This window comes from Elgaria multicarinata, chromosome 2 (genome assembly GCF_023053635.1).
Source record: "Elgaria multicarinata webbii isolate HBS135686 ecotype San Diego chromosome 2, rElgMul1.1.pri, whole genome shotgun sequence".
Classification (NCBI taxonomy): Eukaryota; Metazoa; Chordata; class Lepidosauria; order Squamata; family Anguidae; genus Elgaria; species Elgaria multicarinata.
In genome coordinates this window covers 50475819-50500065 of record NC_086172.1, presented here as the reverse complement: position 1 = coordinate 50500065, position 24247 = coordinate 50475819, and the positions used below count along the sequence as shown (strand labels likewise).

The 24247-nt window shown below is 44.5% G+C and overlaps 1 protein-coding gene across 1 annotated transcript in view; it reads left to right on the top strand.

Annotated features, from left to right (window-relative positions):
• Nucleotides 1-229: 229 nt before the first annotated feature.
• The window catches only part of GALNT5 (polypeptide N-acetylgalactosaminyltransferase 5), a 35980-nt gene continuing 11962 nt past the window's right edge, over nt 230-24247 (top strand). Inside the window, exons 1-7 of the mRNA XM_063118624.1 lie at nt 230-1716; nt 13122-13288; nt 15388-15507; nt 18852-18987; nt 19379-19498; nt 21656-21773; nt 22661-22984. Of these exons, the coding sequence (XP_062974694.1) occupies nt 230-1716; nt 13122-13288; nt 15388-15507; nt 18852-18987; nt 19379-19498; nt 21656-21773; nt 22661-22984 (2472 nt within the window). The remainder of the gene's footprint in view (nt 1717-13121; nt 13289-15387; nt 15508-18851; nt 18988-19378; nt 19499-21655; nt 21774-22660; nt 22985-24247) is intronic.

Genomic DNA, 24247 nt, shown 5'->3' with positions numbered 1-24247 from the left:
CTGAGGAGACGTGGATGCCCCGCTGCTGCAAACATGCCACGCAAGCAAGGCGCAACAGGCGGGAGCAGGACTTGAGGCTGCCTCTAGATCAACATGCAGACGTGTTCCAGGGAGAAGCAGGGGCTGCGTGTGCCGCCGCCTCGTTAGGTAAGGAGGCCCAGCGGGGAGAAGGCGGGGGCGGCCGAGGGTGCAGGCGGCGCGGAGGAGGACGAGCCAAACTTTCTCCGAGATGAACAAAATCCGGAAGCTTTTCCGAGGCAGCGGCAGAGCCTTCGCTTTTATCTTCGCAGCCTCCATCATCTGGCTGCTCTTTGACATGGCAGCGCTCAAGTTTTCATTCAGCGAGATCAACACCCGAGTCCTGAAAGAGGAGATGATCAGGAAGGAGAGGGAGAGATTCAGAGTTTGGAGGAACCCAGAGGACGGCCCCGGCGGCGGCGGCGGCAGGTGGTCCAGAGAGAACCCCGAGGCGCCGCCGCCGCCCCCGACTGGCTTGGAAAGGGATGAGAGAGGTGCTGAGAGGAACCACGAGGAGGAGGCGAACAGGGCTGAGGATGGAGTGGGGAAAGGCGGGGAAAGGCAGAGACCGTCCACCCAAAGCCCCCAAGAAACGATGGGGCTGCACAGGACAATCCCAGCCAAGGCGTGGGGGAGGCCCCCTCAGCCCTCCTCCGCTGTTCTCTTGGAAAAGAAAGCGAGGGGGGCAGTCAGCGTCAGTAGCCCACCCCAAACAAAGCCAGCTCTTCAGAGGGGCGACCTGAAGCCCCCCTCAGCAGCAGAAGGGCAGCCCCTCGTCCAAATGACCCACAGGGCAGCTCTTGTCAAAAGTGAAGTCGCTCAGGAAGTGCTCAAGCCGTTCCGCAAAGGATCAATGGGAAGAAAGGAGGTTTCCTTTAAGACTGGGTTGGTGGATAAAGGCTCTTTGGCTGTACAGAAACAGGAATTGCCAACTGGAAGCGAACCTAAGGAACCTCGAGATAGCCTCCGAGTACTGAGGGCGCCAAAATTTCCAGTAAACAGGACTGGGGGTATAAAAAGTGTTGGAGGCGTTCGTGAAGCAACAAGGAGAGTGGATTTACCTGGCGGCAAGCTAGCTACTTCAAAAGCAGCCGAGGAGAAGGGAGGGTCTATGAATGCAACAGGTCCAGGAAAGGTGCCAAAAGAGGAGGATGCAAAAATTGCACGTGCAAACGAGGTTCTATCTGAAGAGCAAGTAGTCATTATAAGCAAGGAAGGAGCACAGGTGGTCCTTCCAGCATCGCAGAATCCCCCAGCCGATGCCAAAGGAAAGAGATTGATAGAAAAGAATATACAACTGATAGACGACAAAAGCAAAGATAACCTGAAAGCAGTTAATGTGACCAAAGCAGCTGGTCTTATTAAGGTAGCGGCTACTAAAGCAATTCTGGCTGAAGGAACAAAACTAGGGAATGTTGACAGTGTCAATTTAGTCGATAAGGACCAATTAAGGAAAATCAATCATAGTGACAGTGCGATCCATTTCACAGAAAATACTAAATTGCACAAAGTGTTAGCCATTGATAGGACGCTTGGCCCAAGGGACCCCACAGCACCGGGTCAGTTTGGGCGTCCTGCTGTGGTCCCAGGTGAGAAACAAGAAGAGGCAAAAAGGAGATGGAATGAGGGAAACTTCAACGTCTATCTCAGTGATCTAATCCCAGTAGACCGAGCCATTGATGACACAAGGCCCATTGGGTAAGATCTGTTTTCTTGCATTGCACAGCACGGGTTTTGGGCACTATGAATTGTTTATTGATCCAATGGATTTTCTTCCTGTCAGCTAGAGTTAGCTGTCAATAATATTGAGTAAAAATGAAAACAATAACATTTATAAAGCATACCCATTAATTTTAATGGGAACTACAAGAATGGGCCTGAATGATTTTATTATACTGGATGAAAATGTTTACTTTGTACACAATTTTAACTTGGTTGTAGAATTAATTTAATAATTTCGAACTGCAGCTCATACTTTAAATCTTGCTAAAGTGTAAACTAAAGTCACCCCCTTGTATTAATTTAATATGTTTATTTATAATGATAATTTCTTAAGCTTAATATTCTGCCTTTAAACATCTATCATGCCAAAACAGTACTTAGAATACATAAATACCCAGCTCCCCAGTATCCCTAGATAATATTATTTTAAAAACCACTCTAATTATTGCCTAGAATTTTGCTTCAATTTACAAAAGTATAGCTTTGTTTTTAAAACTAATTCATTAACATCATTTAGCAGCTCTTTCTGTTCTTCACGTCACTATTTTTATTTATTTAATTATTTCATTTGTATACTGCTGTAGCCGAAGCTCTCTGGGCGGTACACTATTCTTCCCATTTTAAAAGTAATAAAAACTATGGTTTAATCAAGCTCATTCAATGATAACAACCCCTCTCCACCCCAGTATTTAGCTGAGCTGGAAGTTAAACTTACGCTTTTTTGTTTTTCACGGAACATTGGCTACACTGGATCATACTGGATCATAGGTAATAACTGTACTGTGCTGCAGGATTAAAGTTTCATTCATACACTGACTGACTTTATACAACCATAATAGGCACTTGATTGGTAATCTGTCCAAAGTTGGCGCTTGTTTGAGAGCTAACGTAGCTGACTAGGCAGAAATATTATTGAAGAACCATCTGTAACATCTCTAGTGTATTGGGGCCAGGGGTGTTCTATAACCAAAATGGTGGGAACTTCTAGTTTCTTTTAGTTTTGGGTTGGTTTGTTTTTTACTGGACCTGTTCCTGCACACAGCAACTTAGTATGTGAAGCTTTGCCTGGTATGGAGATAAAAATATGCGAATAAAGATAAGTGGAATATATATGGACTAATGTAACGCCTTTGCCACCATGGGTGCTAGTAATCCTGCTCCTTTCCTGCTTTTTGCCCCTCAGTCTCCTCACTATATTACCTTTATAGGTCCCATATTACCTTTATAGTTCTTTGGGGATTTAAACCCAAGTCTCCTTGCTCCTAGTCTGACACCCTAACCCATGGGTGGGGAACCTCTCGCCCTTGAAATGTTGTTGAATTCCCTGCTCAGCGTGGCCAGTGGTAAATCTAGCAATATCAGAAGGGCCACAGGTTCCCCACCTGTGCTCTAACCACTACAACACAAAGTCTTTCCATCCTTGGAGATGGGTCATTCCATCCTGGATCATCATTCTGACCTTTTCTTTTCTTTTTTCGCTTTTATAGTAACTAGGATCAACATTTTTACTAGCCCACCTCTTGTGCTCAGAAAATAATCTATTATGGCAAGGAGGTGCTATGCTGGGCAAGGAGGTGCAAGATGGTGTCAAGACAGTCCTTTGCCTCACTCTGGAGTCACAGCAGAGACATGGCTGGGCGGTGCCTGGTAGAAGGTGAACTGCGATTGATTGCCTTCTACCACGAAGAGGGCTGGGCAGCTCTGGTCCAAGGATGGCCACCCAGAAACCCGACACCACCCCTGGGGAGGGAAAGCATGGGGTTTCAGCACCATGAAGACACCCCCATTACTTTTTAAAGTGTGCATAGGGTTGTGGCCTTAGCTACTGGGGCAGGTGGGTGAACTTAAGTGCATTTAGGATAATATGTCAGAGGAAGATGTTGGTTAGGAAGTGTATCTCAATATTTTTGGTGAAAACCCCGGCCAACTATGGGAATATTAATGCAGGCGTCAAGATACACAGGGAAACTGGAAAATTGCCCATCTGATTAGATTACTACTGAAAAGTTAACAAAATGTTTTGTGATGCACTAAACTGGGCAAAAGAAAAAAGACTGTTTCTGTAGCCTTGAATGTGGAGCACAAGGATTTCCTCTTTACTTGGCTTAAAGAACACAGTTAGCCTTCAGAAAAGCAAACGTTCCTGCCAACAGTATCTTAGTTTGGTAGCAGCCGCCTCTAAAATTAAACAGAGTCTTGAAATCAATTGCAGAAGCATGTCAGTGAGTGCCAGTTGGGAATTATGAACTACAAACAAACATACACTCACTGACGTGGAGCCCTTAACTTTCATCCACATCAGCAAACCAAAGTCCCCATTCTCCATATGCTGACAAGGAAGTATGAGTGCATTTCTAGCTCTGAAACTTTCTCTCTGCTGTAAAGTTTGTCTAGCTACAACACAGGCACATTTTTTCCTTTAATATCCTCCTAGGTTTTAAAGGTATTATTGTTCCACACTAACTTTCTTTTGGATTTTTAAAATTACATATAGGAACATTTAAAGAGGGTGGTTTTTTGGGAGTGGTAAAATGTCATGTGATCTTGTTTTACTCTAATGTATAGGTGCTTTAAATGAGTTTGCATGGTAATTGTCAGCTATCTGTGTGAATTGGCCTCCATTGACAGAATCTAACCAGTTACATGCTGTCATTAATCCCCTTTAATGCAAGTTTTCAGGGCCATGCAAAACAGTGTGGTTCCATGCATTATATCCATTTTATACAAGACATGTGTAACAAGCTGGGAATAAATTTAAAGCAGCCATAGATATCATTGGCCATACATTCCTTCATTGTCCTAGCACAGGACTGCCAGAAATTCTCTGATTAAGTGAGTGACAGAGCAGTCCTATGCATGATTACTTGGAAGTAATTTCCATTGTGTTCAATGTCTTCAGTGGAATTTATTGTGTTCAGTGTGATTCATTCTGTAGCAAGTATGTTACTTCCAGTGGTGTCCTTTTGACAGTGGAACAGGCACCACCCATGGACTGAATTCCTCTTTCTCTCTGCAGCCCTCAAAGGTGCCCTCTTGGATTGGGCGACCTTCCAGAGCAGATTTGGAGGCTGTACACTTTGTTGCAGGAGATGGAGAGAAGAGGAAGGGAAACTCTGCTTGGGTCATGTTAGCTTTAGTCCACAAAACGTCAAGAATCCAAGCACTATCCAGCGTGGCCAATAGTCAGGGACTATGGGAGTTTTTGTCCAAAGCATCTGCAGGACATGAAGTTGCTTACTTCTGCATTAAAACCTAATGGGAAGTACACAATACTGCCTGCGTGCGAGTGGAATCTACTCCTAGTGCATTGGGAACCTAGCAGTTTTTGAACCAATCTGAAGTGAGCAGAAATGCTCATGTCCAGAAAGGCACAGATCAGTGGTGTTTGCAGAAGGGAACTCCACTAACTAGAGCTGTTCCTTTCAGAAGCACTGAGTTCCCTGTTGCGCAAGTGGTGGGTTTCACAAGTGCAACAGCACCTTGTGAAGAGTGGCAGTGTTGGGTACTGGTATAAAGTAATTAGAGAGAGTGTGTGTGTTTGTGTGTGTATTCCAGCAATAAAACATCAGGAAAACCATACCATGACCAATAAAACACATCAGGTAAAAGCTATTAAAAATAGGTAGATTTTCAGTGGCTTTTTAAATACCGCAAGGGAGAAGGCCAATGGCACATTCCTTAAGTAGAGGCCACTACTGAGAAAGTGCTGCCCCTAGTGACCACCAATTTAACTGACCTTAAAGATAAGCACAGCCTCCAGCACCCATTTTAAATCATGGGCAGGCTCATACGGGCATAGGCAGTACTTAAAATTACATGGCTTTGATGATGCCAGGTATACACATTACCATATTGCCCACAGGAACTGTACTTTGGTTTCACCTTCCCTGCACCCACTTCACAACACCAGCCATGAACATAGAAGGAGCACCATGTACATTGATGGTGCTATATAAATAAATAATAATAATAATAATAATAAGGCCATCATATACCAGGTCAGAGACTACTGGTCTACCCAGCAGAGTATTATCTACTCTTGATTTGCTCTGCAGGGTCTCAGGCAGGAGTCTTTCCCACTACTGCTAGCTGCATTAAAATATGTGCTCTACAACCTCCTTCCTGTAGGGCTGCTTGGAAATTCAACCACTTCCCCAAACAAAACACGGAGCAAGAAAAGGATTTAGATCTGGATAGGGGTCAACAACCACATAAAACATTGGCAAGAAACAATCAAGAGAACTGACTGTGTGAGTGAGAAGTTCTTTGGTAAGATTGTCTGGCCTTCTCAAGATTTACTTGAAGATATTAGAGCTTTGGGAGCGAAGGCCCCCTTAAGGCACACATCAAACCCCTAGTTGAATTGCAAATAGAAATTGAGAAAATGCTTTTTCTTCAGCCTTTTGTTCATGCAAGGAAGACTCAGACTTGACCCAGCCCTTTGCCTCTCTGTTTTCTTTATTTTTCTGCCATGATATAAAATGACAAATTCATAGAAATAGGAGAAATTATTATCATCCCTTCAGATCTACAGATTTCTGCTGTTCCTTCTAGATAGGCTTAGTGGGCTACATTCAAACCTTGTTGCTTTGCAGACTGTGAATGAGCGTACAGTGTTCACCGGCGTGGGTAGGGGGAAAGAAGAGAGTTTTACAGAAAAATAGTTTTGTACGTAGCGTTTTCTTTTTCTTATTAAACAATACCAGTGGCAGAATCAAATGGGGTGCTTCTGACCCCGCCGATTCTCTTGTGGCCTGCTGATACCATTGCACGAGTGGGACCCACCAGTTGCACCATAGAAATTAGGTGCCTCCCAAAGAAATCCCTGAAATGAGTAAGAACTCCCATTTCTCAATTGGGACAGGTTGGCAGAGCCTCATTCCAGAAACTAGCACTTCCGCTCATTTTTGGTTGGCCCAGGAAACATTAAATCTTCATCCCACAAGTGGTGGATGCCGGTTGCAGATGGGAATGGGTGGAACCCAGGAGAATCGGCAGTGGCGTAACAACGCCTTTGGATTCAGCCCCTCAAATCAGTTCTAGGAAATATATACAAACACACGGTGGAAATATATACAATTGCACGGTGCAATCTTAGAGGTAAACGCCAGGACCTTTTGTAATGTCTCCAGGTGTATTGTAACATCCTCAGTAGCATTGAAGGATCCTGGGGCATAGTTCTTGGACTATGCACGGCTTCATTAGTGCCCCTAAATATTGTTGTCCACAACAGCCCCACTGGACCAGCACAAAGGCGTATGTAATCCAGTATTCTGTTCACACAGGGCCAAGCAGATGCCCCACTGGGAAGACCACAAGTAGCATGTGAGTGCAACAGCACTTGCTGCTTGTGCACACGCAGGGGGACACTTTGCCCCAAGTTGATGTGCATTTACTATTAAGGTGTCTGAAGAACTTAGGAAGCTCCCTTCTTTCATTATGATTTAACAAGAACACAGGAGATTTGTCAATATCAAAAAGGTGTTTGTATTATTTGTCCCAGAGTTTTATGCCTAAAAGATTTTAGCCCTCCTCTTTATATTCTAATGTTCTTTAGTAACTTATTCAAAGCACAGACTAATTTCTTCAGGGATTTAACACTTCTATCCTGCAGCCACTAGAGTGCACTAGAAATCCAGTGTCTCCCCCCGACCCCACTAAAAAAAATCTGGTATAAAAGCTAGAATTGTTTGTATCTGTTTCCAAACCCAAAATAACTTACATTTAAAAAATGACATTTTATTCTATTCTGAGAAACTTCCAGTTCCCTAATCCTACTATTAATTTAACAACAACATTGAAATGTGTAATAGAAGGTTTGGAGAGGTAATTTCAAGGGTTGACACCCAAAGCTCATTACAAAATGAGTCCAAATTCCACCAAAGTTCAGGCTCAGTCCATAATGGGCTCGCCCTCATAGTGCAATTTGCTTCTTCCTTTTTCCTATCCAAACTCAAGTTGCAATGGATGTAGTAGCAATTGACAGGTTCAGTGAAGAGTTTCTATTAGTTCCTTCATGCTGCTATGGCAGCATCTAGTCTCAAGTTTATCAAGGCCAGCAGCTTGTGGCCTTCCAGGTAATTTGGCCTACAACTCCCATCATCCCTCACCATTGGTTATTCTGGCTAGGGCTGATGGGAGTTGTAGGCCCAAACATCTGTAGCGACACAAGTTGACCACTCCTGCAGCTGCTGATGGATCGTTAAGCATGACAAAAACTACATTTTCCTTGGTTCATTGAGCAAGGACTCTAGGGGTAGCAGCACCTATGCAGGGCCTAATGGAGCTTCCATTTGAGGTTTTTCTGTTGCCACCACCAGGTAGGTTTTGGAAAAAGGGAAAGTGGCAGGGAGTTTTTCAGGCTGTGAACATCCAGCCACATAATTTGGAGTGTGACAAGGCCAAGCTTTGGAATTGATTTGGAGGGGAGGGGAGCAGTGAGAAACTCACATTTATTTATTTATTATATGTTTATATCACCCAATAGCCAAAGCTTTCTGCGTGGTTCACGAAATAGAGCTTAAAACCATACAATATAGGAACATAATAAAAAGTGTGTAAAATGTATAAATAAATAAATATAAACAGCTACAGAATGAAACCAGTATAAATCAGTAAAAGCATGGCAGTGGAAAGGTCTCACAAGCACAACTATGTAAAACTGAAGGGCTAAAACCCTGGGAAAATGCTCTCCTGGTGCCAAAAAGATTACAAAGTAGATGCTAGCTGAGCCTCTCCACAACCTCTCCTTAGTAACTAGATAGGACTCAACAGTTAAGCCTCCAACTTAGAAGGTGATAACTTATTAAAGGCACAATTCTATGCATGTTTAGAGTGAAAAAAGATCCTTCAACTCCCAGCATTCCCCAACCAGCCATGCTGAGATTGTGCTCTAAGTGACTCATGACTGTACCCTAAGGGCACAATCCTATCGGATATGTGTCCTAGCTACTTGTAAGCCTCCAAACTTGGAGACTTAAGGGCATCCTAGGGCCTTCCTAGACAAGGGTTTAGCCCGGTGCAAGGCCCGGGCTCTCTGCTGTGCATGCAGACGATGCACAGGGGATCCCAGGGTCAGGCTGGGCTAAACCCTCCCTTGACCCAGGATAACCGGATCCGCTTGTGGCCCGGCTTTTCTGCAGCCCAGGGCTAAGCCTGGGGCTGCGGAAGGTCTAGTTAGCTCCGTGGCTTTTCCCGGCTGCTCGCTTACTCGCGAGTAGCCGGGAGAAGCCACGCACTGGGCACAGCACCCTGCGCTGTGCCCATCGGGCTGGTGGGGGGAGATCACGGACGGAGGGGGCATCGGACATGGCGAGTGGGCGAGCGAGCAGGAGGGTGGACAGGCGAGCGGGGGGGTGGACATGGCAAGCGGGGGGACATGGCAAGCGGTGTGTGTGTGGACATGGCAAGCGGTGTGTGGACATGGCAAGTGGGGGGTGTGGACATGGCAAGCAGTGTGTTGTGGACATGGCGAGCGGGGGGTGTGTGGACATGGTGAGCGAGGGGGTGAGTGGGGGCGAGCAGACGGATGGGCGAGCGGGGCGAGCGAGCAAGGGGGTGAGGGGGGCAAGTGGGGGGCTAGTGGGGGGCATCATACATTGTGGGGGGAATCGTGGGCAGGGGGAGCGGGGAACCCTTTTTTTAAAAAAAAAGACTTACCTTATTGTTGGTGCGCTCCTGCGCACATGGCCCCTTTAAAAAAAATTAAAAATGGAGGACGCAACGGGGCTTTCCCTTACCCCATCGCGTCTTACGTGTAGAAAAGGGCGCCGGCCTGCGCTACCTGCAACGCGGCCTCGCTCCTTCTCCTCTCCAGATTAACTGGTAGGTCTAGCAAGGCCCTATTCAAAGCAGCAGAAGCCTCACACCTCCTGCTCTGCATTTGAGCTAGATGGGCAATTTCACCTGTCTAGTGGAGGCTTTGGGGGAGGGAAGGAGACTGGGGATGGCTAGGAATACCTCATAGCCCCACATCCCTAGTTTCCCCAATTCCCTGCCCTTGGCCTTCTCGCCGTCTCCACACACTCCATTTTGCATGCATGGACAGGTAACCGGTATGGTTCTCTCCTACTGGCTGCAAGGAGGAGGGGGAGGGAGTGCGGTTTTGTGGCCCCAAGCTCGGAACTCCATCCACAAGCTCGGAGCCAGGAAACCAAACAATCTTCTGCTCCCTAAGTGACAGAGCTGGGCATGTGAACTGTGTCTATTGAAAGGGACTGCACTTGAGTTCATCTAAAGCTCTTTCTGTTGTGTGTGATCTGCGATGCCTGTTTTACACGTTGATATCATTGCCATTTGTATTCTGTTCAGCCACAAAGGAATTCAGGGATATTATCCCATTCCCCCACCCCCACCCCCCAATACTGCTTTGCAGTGCAAGAAGGGGCATTTGCTCCTCTTCAGCATCAGCAATATTTAGAATGTGGTTTTTGCCATACCTTGTCACAATGCAGGCAATAAAGAGCAGCTACCTATTGTAATGCAGATCTCACAGTGAGATGAATGGCAGAAGAGCAGTCAAGCCACAAATACGCTTTCTACCATATTCTCCAGCAAAGTAGTTTCTGGTAGGGAAGCTCCCCCAATTAAATAACCACTGGACGTTTTTTTCCCTGTTTACTCACATTTTGGTCATACCATTGGTTTTTTCTCTGCAGCTGGGTTCCAAATACTACAAAATCCACAGGACTTCTGATCTGTAGTATTTTTCACTTCCCCTAACTTCCAGTTCATTATAGCACTTCGCAGTTGCCAAGCCTTGTTTTTAAAGAACCCAACATTATTCCTCTGGAAAAATAATTTGTGTGCCTTGGTATTTCAAAACTATATTGGCCACCCTGCTTGTTCTGAGGAGGCGGTGCTATTTTAACCCCAGAAACTGGCTAACAGCAATTCAAGCTGTAGCTTGGCTTTTTATTTTTATTTTTATCATCGTCTGGGGACGATGCTTTGCCAGAAATAGGACTGTATGAGTGGTAAGAAACAGGAATTTTAGCAAAGGGTTTTTCTTATGAGGTACTTTTCTGTTAAAGGAAATTCAACGATACAATTTGTCCTGTTGGTTTTAGATCCTGTACTACCTGCATCTGCGTTATCTCTTCCGTACTACCTGCATCTGCGTTATCAGATCAGACGTAACATTGAGAATTCCTACAGTAATGGAGGGGATTTCTTCAAGGGGAGGAGCTTGGAGGATAAGCGCTGCCCCCTGGAAAAATCCAAGGAAGCTCTGTGGCTCCCCTCCCAGGACTCATAAGGAAGATGCTTGCCAAACCTTAAACCAGGGTTGGCCCTACCATGAGGAAGAGTGAAGCAGCCGCCTCAGGTGGCAGATGCTGGGAGGTGGGAGCAAGGTGTTGGAGAAGAGAGCTGTGGGCCATGCAGCCTGCCATGTGCCCCTTAAGTTAGCCAGCTTCCTTCAGATGCAGTGGAGGTTGTTGTCCCATCACCAGTATTTAAGAAAGATTCAACTACCAGTCCAATCAGTTTTTGTACATCGAACAGGAGAGTTGTCCTTCAACTCAGGCAGCAAAATGTCTGGGGCTGGTCCTGCCACAAACTGATGGTCCACTCTTCCCAATGGTACTCCCTCATCTTTCTATTGTGGGGTTAAATCTTCTCTTCTTCTCAATCCCCATCCTTGCTCTCTTTGTCTGAATGTTCCTGAGGAGACAGGGCAATATCCTTCCATCTGGGAAAACATTGCCAAACGATCTTCAAGCACTGGTTCTCCTCTATCTAAAAAAATCAGAACTCAAAAACTGGCAAGCTCTTGATACCTTTCAAAACAATTAAGAGTGATGCCATTTTCCTCCATGAGAAGAGGCTTTCTACCTTCTTGCAGACTGTTAAAAACTGTTGAATGCTTGGGTTGCTTCCTTGGCTAGCTGTGGTGGTGGTGGCCTGAGCGGAACCCTTTAAGCCTGCTTTTCTCTTAACATCCTGCCTAATGATCCAGCAAGATTCCATTGACTCAGTGGTCCGAACACCCCAGGTCAGGCTCAGAACTGGACGTGGAGGCGAGGGTGGGGGAATGTAATATTTTCCACAATTCATAAAATAGCGTGCTACAGTTTAGTAATGCACCTGAAATCGATATTTCCTTTTCCAGAAATACCAAATTTGGAGCCTCAAAATGCTTGCCTCAAAAGTGACAATGCTGGATTTTAATCTGAAATGAAGCAGACCTTATCTCTGTCCTCCCTGGCCCTGGCATTGTACAGTTCCCTTCAAAAAAAAAACCTGACTTCCACTTCTCTGGTGTCAGGGGAACAGCGGAAGGGAGGGAAATCTCCTCCCACCCCAGGGTTGCATGGCCATTCCAAATTTGGAAGGGGTGAAATTTTGCAAGTGTTTGAGCATTTGCAAAAGCTCTTTCAGAGAAAAAAGAACAGAAAGCACTTGGTTTAACATAGAAACCTGCTCCAGTGAGCTGTTGTATGAACACCATAACTCATGGGACTGATATTTGCATCCAGTCCTGGGAGCCAACTTCAGCTGTGCCACTGGCACAAAAGCAGCCATCGGTTGTGCTGCTAAAGGGCGGTGCCTTGCTCACTTGGGGCAATCTCTCTTCTGGTCCAGTTGCATGGGATCCTTCGGGCCATTTTAGTCCATAAAACCTGTGAACTCTGATAGGATCCTGCTCTGTGGGGCGTTGGATTGAGACTTTTCTTGAAAACAGCAGAGATCTTCAGAGAGATCCACTTGTCAGGAACAGAATCACAGTTTGACTTCAGCAGCAGAAGTTAAGTTACTACTTGTGCTGCTGCAGTTTAGGTCAGTCCACAGAATCAGTGCCAGGTTCTAGTGGGGTGGTGGGGCATGGGCAAGATGGCTTCTCCTTCTTGCCACTGCTGCCCATTTGCTTGCCCTTATTCTCTGGACCCAAACTGCTTGGCCATCCAGGAAAGGGCTAGGTGAAGAGAGGCTGCTCCTCTGCCTTGCTTCTGTCATGGCTTGCTCATTCAAGGAGGTCAGGCAGCAACAGGAAAGGAGGAGGAACAGCAGGGCCCTTCGGGGCTCCAGGGGTTGGGAGAAAGTTCCCTATTGAGGAATGGGCATTGACAGGTGCCCGACAATGCCTTCCACTGATGCTTGCCCTGACAGGACCAGGCTGCCTAAATGTTTTTACCATGTGCTCAGGCTTCTATCTCATGATTTTTAATCACTGGGATTCTATCTTCCATGGTGACATACATTTTTATTAATACTGTTTGACAAGAATTTGCTCCTTGGTGCCCCCTTTTCTCCCCATTGAATACATCACTAACATGACATGTTATGGCAAATTACAGAAGCAAGTACCAGGCCTCTAGTCTCGTAGACACTTGTTCTGATTATGTCTGTTGTGTGAGTGCTATTTATCTCTTTTGCTGTAGTTGTTCGGATCTTCTTGTCCACAATGACCTTCCCACCACTAGCATTATTATGTGTTTTGTTGATGAAGTGTGGTCCACCCTCCTGCGCTCCGTTCACAGTGTCCTCAACCGCTCGCCCCCTCAATTTATTAAAGAGGTTATTTTGGTGGATGACTTCAGCTCAAAAGGTAGGTCAATGTTTTTCCTTCAAATGCATCTCGGAATTAACATGCATTCTGTTTCCCAGGTAGTTTTCTCTATTTTTAAAAATTGTTTTTATTATCTTGGTACAAATGTTACTGCGGTGTTCTGGTAAATTTCTGCTGCCTTAAATTTTCCTGAAATGTTTAGAAATGGTTTCCTACTACTTGAAGCAGCAGTAGCAGCCATCGTTTCCATGTTTTGTTTTGTTTTTTGTACTAGTCTATTTTAATGCAAGTTATCTGTCCTATAGAATGCTACATCATTCTATAGTCTATAAGGCAGAAGTATCCGTTGTCAGAACTATTAGAGCTCAGCCATTGTTTCAAGCAGCAGCAACCCCTTTTTCTGTTCAAGGAAATCCTCTGCACATTTGTATCATATAAATAAGTCCCCAGCCCTGAGAATGATTGAATTTTCCTCACCCACTTGAAAATGGCAGGAATGACTGAAAGTGGCAGGAAATGCCCTCACCCCTTCTTGCAGGGTACAAGTCATACCGCAAAGGTAGGGGAAGGTTTTTGACCCAGCTCTGGTTTCATCAGGTGGGCCTCTGTTTATGGTCTACTTCAAAAAGGGGAAGAGGCACAAGTGGTTGAATTGCATTATGCATGACAGCTTGTCCAGTCAGCTTGACAGAAAATGCCATTTTGCTGTCTCACTCTGGATGCAGTTTTAGAGACGACTGACTGACTTATTTCAGATTGCAAGAATGTTAAGGAAGGATTATTAGAAAAAAGAAAAGCTGTATAAATACAGAGAAGGGTGTGTGTGTGTGTGTGTGTGTGTAGGTAGGTAGGTAGGTACATACTTTACTTGAAACAATGCGCACATAATGAGGGTAAAAAAGCAGTTGTCTAGTGCTGAAAATAATTCACAGTGCCTGCCTCCTGTCATAGCCATCAGAAGAAGGCTGTAGCTTAGTGGGAGAACCCCTAGAAGGTCCAAGGTTCATCCCTGGCATCTCCAGGTACAACTGGAAAAAAATCCTGCCTGAAACTCTGGAGAGCCATTGGCATTCAGTATCAATAATATTGAGCTAGATGGACCAATGGTCTGACTCAGTGTATGGAAGGTTCCTATGTTCTTATGGAAGACAACCTGCCACCATTTCCCAGTAGTCTAAACAAGCAGCAGATGCAGGTAAGGCCACAATCCTGTACATGATTAGACAGAAAAAAAGTCCTGCAACTCCCAGCATTCCCCTATCCAGCCATGCTAGGCATTATAGCACTTTTTCCTGTCTAAATATGCATAGGATTACACTCTATGGCCTTAGCTAGACCTAAGGTTTATCCAGGGATCATCCCGGGGTCATCCCTGTGCATCTAAATGACACACAGAGGATCCCGGGAGCAGGCAGGGATGAACCTGGGATGATTCCGGGATAAACCTTAGGTCTAGCTAAGGCCTAAATCATTTTAGATCTGGAGTTAATGGTCTTCCGGAGCCCTCCCCTTTAGGGTGGCCCTCTAGACTGACATTTCTCTCTTTTCAGCCCCCCACCCCACTGTTTTACAACTGCTCCCACATTCCTGACATGTTTGAGGGAGAAACTGTTTGTAACCCTAATTTTTTTAAAAAAGAAAGATGTGCAGTTTTGCATTTTAGACACACTTAAATTATAGCACGATCATGACTAAAGAAATAAAATGGAGTTTGTTTCCATTTCCTTGACGTGTGCTTGGGAATAAGAACCATTTTATTGTACAAAGGAATAATATGTATTAAAGAGAGCTTCAGCTATTGAGCGGTATAAAATGCAATCAATCAATAAATAATAAGTACAAATATTAACAAAGCATTTGTTACTTTACATGCCTGGCTGGCTAGCCTCCAACTATAATTTTTTTAAAAATAAATAAGAAAGAATGAAGGGAGCCCAGGAGCTGGTGCTGGGACTGTTTGCCACTGCCCACATCACCATTTGGATTCTTCCTGGGCTGCAGGGTCCTAGACGTCAGCCCCAAGGTCCAGCCCTAGTTGCACCATTAATTGGTGATTTATCTTCTTCCTTCATTTGGTAGATTTTGAAATTGGCACGATCTGTAATCTATTTATTCTCTTCTCTTCTCTTCTGATTTAGCATACCTTAAGGACAAATTAGACAAATACATGGCACGATTCCCCAAAGTCCGTATCCTTCATCTCAAAGAAAGGCATGGTCTAATAAGAGCGAGACTGGCTGGAGCAGAGATTGCTAAAGGTAAAGCAGACTTGCAACTTAATGTCAAAGTGGCATGGCTGATTATTTGTTAAACAGTACAAAAGTCACTGGGGCCTTAGCTAGACCTAAGGATTATCCCAGGCAAATGGAGAGGTCGTCCCTGCCTGCTCCCGGGATCCCTTGTGTGTCATTTGGATGCACAGGGATGATCCCGGGACAATCCCGGGATATAGGCCTGGTCTAGCCATGGCCTGGCAGCAATCTAGTGGAAGTTTGAATCATCTAAGTTGCATTGGCAGCATTAATTAAGAGGAATTTAGCCTGCAATCCTACATATACCTACCCAGGAGTAGGTCTCATTGATGACAATGGGGCGTACATCTGAATAGACATGTATAGTATTATGTTCCACAACACACTTAACATTCATTGGACTGCACCCATTCCCTACACCAGTTTTCCATAGCCTGGTGTCTTCCAGATATTTTAAACTATGGTTTTTAAGGTGACTTTTGATGTTTTATTATACTTTTATTTGTCTGTGATTCATGTTTTCTGGTTTTTTTGTAAGCTGCCTTGATTGCTTTTTCCAAAAAGGTAATATAGAAAGATTTTAAACAAATTAATAAATAAACTACAACCCCCAGCATTCCTGACGATTGCCCATGGTAACTGAGAGTTGAAGTCCAAAATATTGGATTTTGTATTTGTGTTTTTAACCTGTTTGTTGTTTTATTATGGTTTTAATTTTTGTGAACCGCCCAGAGAGCTTTGGCTATTGGGCGGTATAAAAATGTAATAAATAAATAAATAAATATCTGGACAGGACTGGTCTGAGGAAGGCTGCTCTACACCATTTTAAAAAAAAACATAGGAGGGGGATAGTTCCCCCAATCAGTGATACATGTTCAGCAACATATTAATACAATGGCTGCACTAAATATACTCCAGTTCTGATTTTTGGTCCAAAATAGTGGTTTGAGATGTGTGGCATAATTATTTCCCAAGAACTCATTTAATTATGAGGCTGTTTATCATTTCACCTCTATGTGGCATTCATCATCATTCTTTCCTTCTGGATCGATTATATATATATAGACCCAGTTCATTGGAAATTATGTAGTGAATGGGAGACACACAGAAATGCAGGGTGGTGGTGGATAGGAACTCTGTCAAATATGCACTCCTGTGTGTGCATCGATATGTTTGTGTTAAAAAGAAAATACACACGGTCAGCACCAAAACATGCCGATAGACAATCAAAAACTGTGCCAAAAATGGTGGACGCCAATTCCAGCACACGTCCAAAACCGCTGGACACACTCCTGACAGCTGGTTGGTTGTTCGCTGAGCCGGGAGCTCGCGGCAAACAGCAACAGCTTCGAGAAGGGCACACCAGCCGCGGACTTCAGGATTGTAGCGAGAGAGCCGGGAAAAACCGTGACAAATCCAGTCAGCAATATTCCTGAATAACTGAGAGGTCGGCCTGAGATCACCGTGGGAGTAGGTGAATGTCATGTGGCCCATAGGGATGACTGCGATATTATTCAGGAATAATCGGCTGGTGTAGATTAGGCCCAAATGTGCAGCTACTGGGGGCATTTCCAGGAAGGCATCAGCATGGGTTGGAGCCAACCCATGCAGCTCCACACTCCCCTCATGCACCATTGGTTTTGCTTTTTTCCCCTAGTCGACAACAAAGAAGATAGAAAAGTGTATTTCTGTGTACAAGTTACGAAAGTAGAAGGGCAAAATACCTCTGGGAAGTGAACCTAATGTTAGGGAAATATCTTGCACCACACCAACCGGGCACAGCGCAATCCTATATATGTGTAAGATACCTACCGGTAGTTATATCTCATTATTGTCCTTTCATCAATGTGAATACCTTATTGTTATGTCAGTCTGTTGCAGTGTTTGAAAATCTCTATTAACAAAACAAAAAATGGTGCTACAGTGTTTTCCAACACAGCTGATTCTTACTGTCGTGTGTATGATTGATGGCTTGAAATAGCTGTCACAATTCAACTACAATGGAGAGTTTTCCTGATTACATTAATGTGGCCCCGATCTATGAAGATATTCTAATCACTAGGTGATTAAAGAAAAAGATCATTTTATAGCACCAGATCTTGGCTCTCTCTTTTTCCCTTGGTTTGGTGGTGCTCTTTTCCCTCTCCTTTGCACCGGTAACATGTAACCTAACTTTTACATTTTGGGTGAGATGTCAAAAAGGGTGACTCCCCCCCCCCCCAGGTGCAGTTAATAATTAGTATTTCCATAGCACTTCTTGGTATAAAAAGTATTTCACAATTCTTACCATATTTATCCATAAAATTAGTTAAACTGAGGAGCTGTCTACACGTTGTCTTTGCCCCATCAGTTATATGACGCAGCTGCCAATCCAGAGCCGCTTTGGGCAAAGAGCCAAAGATACACAGCTGAAAAAGATCCGCAGCTGAAAATGGGCCACAGCTTTTCCTGCCCAAGCAAGGTCAGTGTGGCTCTTCCGCCATCTGACCTTGCTCCATGGCCGATCAAGGGGTGGTCCTTGTGGATGGCGACCAGTGATTGGTTGCTGGAAGCCAGGAAGCGGGGAGGGGGGCTCCAGGAACTGGATGTCCGCCGGAAACCCTATGCTGTCTCCTTGGCGTGGGGATTAGTAAGTGCAACCCCGCAGGAGGGAAACTGCAGGGTTTAGGGGGAACGCAGTGCCAGCGTGGTACCATCAAGGCAGCTCCTGAGAAACAATGACTTGGGCATTGAGCGTCCTGACTGTGCATGGATTTTTATCCTAGATCTCTCACCACAATAGGATGCCCGTGGAATTCCTCCAGTATTGTCATCCCACCTGCCCCAGCAACATTCTCACAAGAGGTCATCAAGCAAGACTTTCCAAGTTGTTCCAATTTTATTTATTTATTTATTTATTTATTTATTACATTTTTATACCGCCCAATAGCCGAAGCTCTCTGGGTGGTTCACAAAAATTAAAACCACAAAAAACATCCAACAGGTTAAAAACACAATTACTAAATACAGTATAAAAAGCGCAACCAGGATAAAACCACACAGCAAAGTTGATTATAAGATTAAAATACAGAATTAAAACAGTAAAATTTAAATTTAAGTTAAAATTAAGTGTTAAAATACTGAGTGAATAAAAAGGTCTTCAGCTGGCGACGAAAGCAGTACAGTGTAGGCGCCAGGTGGACCTCGTTCCACAGCCGGGGTGCCACAGTGGAGAAAGCCCTCCTCCTAGTAGCCACCTGCCTCACTTCCTTTGGCAGGGGCTCACGGAGAAGGGCCCCTGTAGATGATCAACTCCCCAGTTGTAACAGAAATAATTCTTTTTTTCTTCTTCTTTTCACTTTCTTCTTTAGGTGACGTACTGACCTTTTTAGATTCTCATGTGGAATGCAATGTAGGGTGGCTGGAGCCACTATTGGACAGAATCCATTTAAACAGAAAGAAAGTGGCTTGTCCTGTTATTGAAGTAATCAGTGACAAAGACATGAGGTGATTTTGATCCCTTCCATTTTTGCCCTGATCCTACCGTGGTGATTGTGCACAGAAAGAGAGTTCTGCATAGCCCTCTTCAGACATTTGACTGAACAGGGGACATCAACGCATGTAAGGGCATAGAGTCACACACATCGCCAGCCCCCAATATCCCCAAACACATCAGCCCCATCTGGACAGCCCCCAGCCTTTCTGAGGGAAGGTCTGAAAGGGTGTTCTATATACATTTGCGTGAATGAGCATAAAAGTTACTGCACAGTTGGGAACCCTGATCAAGCAATGGGGGTCTATTACCCACCCAAAACTCTGTAATCCAATTTATAGCTACCCTTTTCTAAAGCAACCTCTGCTTCTGAAATTAATTCCTGCTATGACTTCCTTTCTTTAGCTACATGACCGTGGACAGCTTTCAACGCGGTATTTTTACATGGCCAATGAATTTTGGGTGGAAGCCAATTCCTCCAGATGTCATTGAGAAAAAGAAGATTAAGGAAACTGATATAATTAGGTAAGTATATGAAGTTAAGTTTTTACTGGACAGAATTGCTTCTTAAGCACTAAACCCTCACGATGTGAGAAGGACGTATATTACTCAGGTTTACAAGGCATATGTTCTTTCTTGGGTGAAAACTAGCATCTTATAAAACACAGCAACTACAACTATGGGAATTCTAATACAATAGAAGATGCTCCTTTAAAGCAGTCTTCCCCAACTTGGCACCCTCCAGACATTTTTGTCTACAGCTCCCAGTATTCCTGATCCTAGACCATGCTGGCTAGAGCTGATGGAAGTTGAAGTCCAAGCTATCTGCAGGGAACCAGCTTGGGCAAGGCTGCTTTAAAGTATATATTGCAAAAATAGAGAGCAGACTTCAATATATACAATTCTTAAGAACTGCCACATGCACAAGTTATTTAACCCTAAGTTTGGCTAGAGGCACCTGCACCCAAGCTGTACATTTCTTGTGTTCTGAAGTGACAAGTGCTGCCCAGTTGTTTGTTAATTATGGTGTGAGTATTGGTTTTAATGTTTTTATAAATGTTCTGTATACGTGTTTTAGCAATTGCTATGTATTTTAATCTATGTCACAATAGATTTTAATTATTTTAATATTCCTATGAACCACTTAGAGATATTTTTAATGTGGTATATGATCTAACCTACACAAAACAGGATATTGCACTATGAAAGCGGTATATAAAAGGCAGGAGCCACACTACTGCTTTATATCGGTATTGAAGTGCACTGACAACTGTTGGGGCCCATTGACACATGCCATATACTGCTTTCATACTGCTGTGTCTCACTTGACGTGGCTCCTGCCTTTTATATACCGCTTTCATACTGCTTTCATAGTGCAATATCCTGCTTGGTGTAGATTAGGCCTCTAAATCTATTTAAATACAACAACAACAACAACAACAACAACAACAACAACATGATTATATTTCAAAGTTTATAATACTGGAAGAGTTTGCTGCTGTGGTGTATGGGGTTGGGCAAGGCGCAGTATGATCTGATTCATCTTGGGGCGTTACTAGACGAGGCTCTAGCGCGCGTTACCTTCCGCAGCCACGTCGAGGCTTCCAGATGACGTTCACGAGGATCCGCCGTTATCCCGCGGTGAAGCCTCTTTCTCCCGACTTTAAAAAAGTGAGTTGTAGTGCGCCTTTTCCTGCTGTCCCGCGGTAATTCGGAGTACGTGTGGGAGGATGTGAGGTCACTGCGGTCGGCACTGGTCAGGAAAAGGCGTGCTAAGGGGGAGTGGTCAGCGGCTTCGGTCAAGCCGCCTCCGCCATTTGCGCGCAGTCCGCCAGCTGGGGCAGCGCGGCGGAGCGGCTTTTTTTTTTTATTTCCCCAGTGACAGTTTGCGCAGGAACGGAGGACCGCAAAAGTGGCTGGTGACTCCTTGCGGTGGGCAGCTACCGTGGCCGCATAATGGCGGTGCTGTACGCTGCCTGTTAGTGTGGGTACCAGGCTGGCAGAGGGCAGAGCTGTTTGTGGGCTGCTGCCATGGCTACGGCCAGATGTGGGTTGGCTCCTTGGGATGGGGCACAGGGCACAGAGGCGGTCATCGCCGCCGACACCTCAGAGGCATGATGGGAGATGTAGGCACAGAGTGGCCATGCAGACGATTGACCTCGGGTCATATGACACCCGCCACGACCCCCATCAGGAAGTGAGCGCATCAATGTTGACCCTCAACAGCACCAGCAGCACTTCAGCTGGCACTGGCACTGCCGCCGCTGCCGCCGCCAGGGCCGGCGGCGGCATCGCTGACGGCTGCGCAAGTTTGCGGTCTTTCGGACGTGCGCAAACCGTGCAGCGAGCGAAAAAAAAAGCCGCGGCAATCAGGCCGGTGTGGCTGCGCAACCGTGCTCGCGGCGGCAGCAGCACAACCGGCGCAAACTTCCGCCATAAATCGAAGGCAGGTGTGGATCATGAGGCGTCACGGCTGAACGGGAAAAGCCGCTTTCACCGCTCCTCAACGACGGAACACCCGGTAGGTCTAGCAACGCCCCTGGTGTCTGTAAAGGAACTTCAATATAAGAACATGAAATGTTGTTACATTCAAGGTATTTTTGGTAGGAGCTCGATAATATAAAAATCTATATTTACTCAAAATGCACAGTGTACATCCCTGATTTCTGGTTCAATTATTAGGTGTCCTGTGATGGCAGGTGGGTTATTTTCTATCGATAAGAAGTATTTTTTTGAACTTGGAACGTATGATCCTGGCCTTGATGTTTGGGGAGGTGAAAACATGGAGATTTCATTCAAGGTATCTTGTATTACTGTAACAGTATGTCTACTTATTTTTTCCTATTGTTTGGCACTAGAATGATCATCAAGTTAATGGTCACAATCCAGCAGCAGTGAAGCACACACAGAGTCCTGCATATATAATAGTAGAGATAAATGGTCAGAAATAACTACATCAGAGCAAGCAGCATATTCTATCTGTGATAATTATAGATATAATTTTTTTAAAAAAATTATTGTTATAAAATATGTTCACATTTTAGACTTGTGGTCCATTGTAAGCTGAATGTATTTAACAAAGTATAGCTTTCATGCAAAATAATTATCAAAACTCCCCAATCAACCAGAGGGGAGGCATTAAATGGTGACGGATCACACAGTGGTTCACCTCGAGTTCAACTATCACATAAAACTATAATTAAAGAACCTTTACCATGCTTTAATGTGCTGTCTGAATTGACAAACCATGGACTGTGATGTTGTGGCAAACTGAAATCAGGAAGTGTGGTTTGAAATGGGTTTGCGAAACAGGGCTGTGCTAGCTATGGTGTGAGGTCTGAATTAATAGACCTTAGTTACAGCTGTTGTTCTGCCTCTGGAGATTCTGCAATTAGAAACTGGAGTGCTAAAAAAATGGAAAATGAAAATAGAGAAGCACTTTAAACCAAAAGCTGCCCCTACATTTCAGAGCTCCAATCATGATTTGGGTTCAAATCCATGATTACTGTAAACCATGGTCATTGGAATGGCCTCTGGACTGAGTTGATGTGGCATGGATTCTCCTCACATAATTATCATTAGCAAACTATGCTAAATTGTGCCTAACTAGATGCATTCTAAAGTGTATTACATGACAATTCATTTCCCAGTAGTTACATCCAATGTTACCCTGCCTCTTTTTACCAGGTTTGGATGTGCGGAGGGGAAATTGAAATCATCCCATGTTCCAGAGTAGGCCACATTTTCAGGAATGATAACCCCTACTCCTTTCCTAAAGACCGCCTCACCACAGTGGAGCAGAATTTGGCCCGTGTTGCAGAGGTTTGGCTTGATGAATACAAAGATCTTTTCTATGGACATGGTTACCACCTCATCCAAAAAAACCTGGATGTTGGAAACTTGACCCAGCAGAAAGAATTGAGGAAGCAGCTTCAGTGCAAAAGCTTCAAGTGGTATCTGGAGAATGTCTACCCCGATTTGGAGGCCCCCCTTGTTAAAGCTAGTGGGCTGGTATGTTCATTTTACCTACTCTAATATCCTTCTTGTGCTTACATCAACTGTCCTTTCATCACTTAACCTCATTTCTTTTCTGGCTGTGTAGTAAGGAGCCTGCCCACATCTTTATCAGTAGCAAATTATGCTGAACTGTACTATCTGGATGTGATTGCATCGAATTTTAGTGTCGCGTGGTGTCAGATTTTGTCTGTTGCTTCCTAAGTGAAGATCTAAAGAGATGGGCTCATGTGTACCTGCTCTACGATTAGGAATGGGGGAGAAATTGGTTTGGTTTGCATTTTTATTTCACATTCAAACCAATAAAATAATAATAATAATGATGATGATGATGATGATGCACACAAAAAAAGATATATTAGGGGAAAGTGCACACAAAAATGCCTGATAGTTCAGAGTCCCCCCTCTGAGGTCAGTGACAGTGCTCCAACCTCAGAAGGGGGAGTCAGAGACCCGCTCACAGCTAGTGTGGGAAGAACCACAGCAGCTGGTCTCCAAGGGCGGGAACCTGATTTCAGAAAGGGGAAATGGGGGTGTTTTAGTGTGCAGTAAGGGAAAGAGACCAGAGAATCTAGGATACAACTATCCTGAGCCTCTGCCAGGCTCCTTCCCTCCCCCACTGAAACACCTTCGCTAGACGGGCTAAAAAGCCCATCTAGTGAAAAGTGCAAGGCAGGAGGATGGGGAGGTTAAGATTGAGTCTGCTGCTCCTCCCACCCTGCATATTATTATAACCCTTCAAGTTTGGGGGCTTACAGTCATTGAAGGCACAGTTGATAGGATTACGCTCTTAGAGAAAATAATGTTTTCCTAACATTATGTTAGGAAAATTGCTTGCAAAAAATGTGTGTATACTAAGCAAAATTGCATACAAAATGCATGGATTAGGACAAATGCACACACAAAATATATACAAATTCTCATGCAAACATAGTTTCAGTTCTTCTCCTTGCATTTGCAATTCTTTAATAACTTAACTGAAGGAAGACTAACTTCCTTTAGGATGTCATACTTCTAGCTTGCAACCACTAGAGTGCACTAGAAATCCATTCTTCTTTTTTTTCCCTTTCTGGAATAAAATCAGAATTGTTTGTATCTTCTTCCGAAACCAAAACTAACTTCTGTAGAACAACGATATGGTGTATTCTAATGAACCTTCAGTGCCGTCTCTGATTCCAATGTTAATTTAACAACCCTAACAAGTAGTGACGGCACAACATTTGCAATGGGGCATCTTGGAAAACATCCCCATTGGCACTG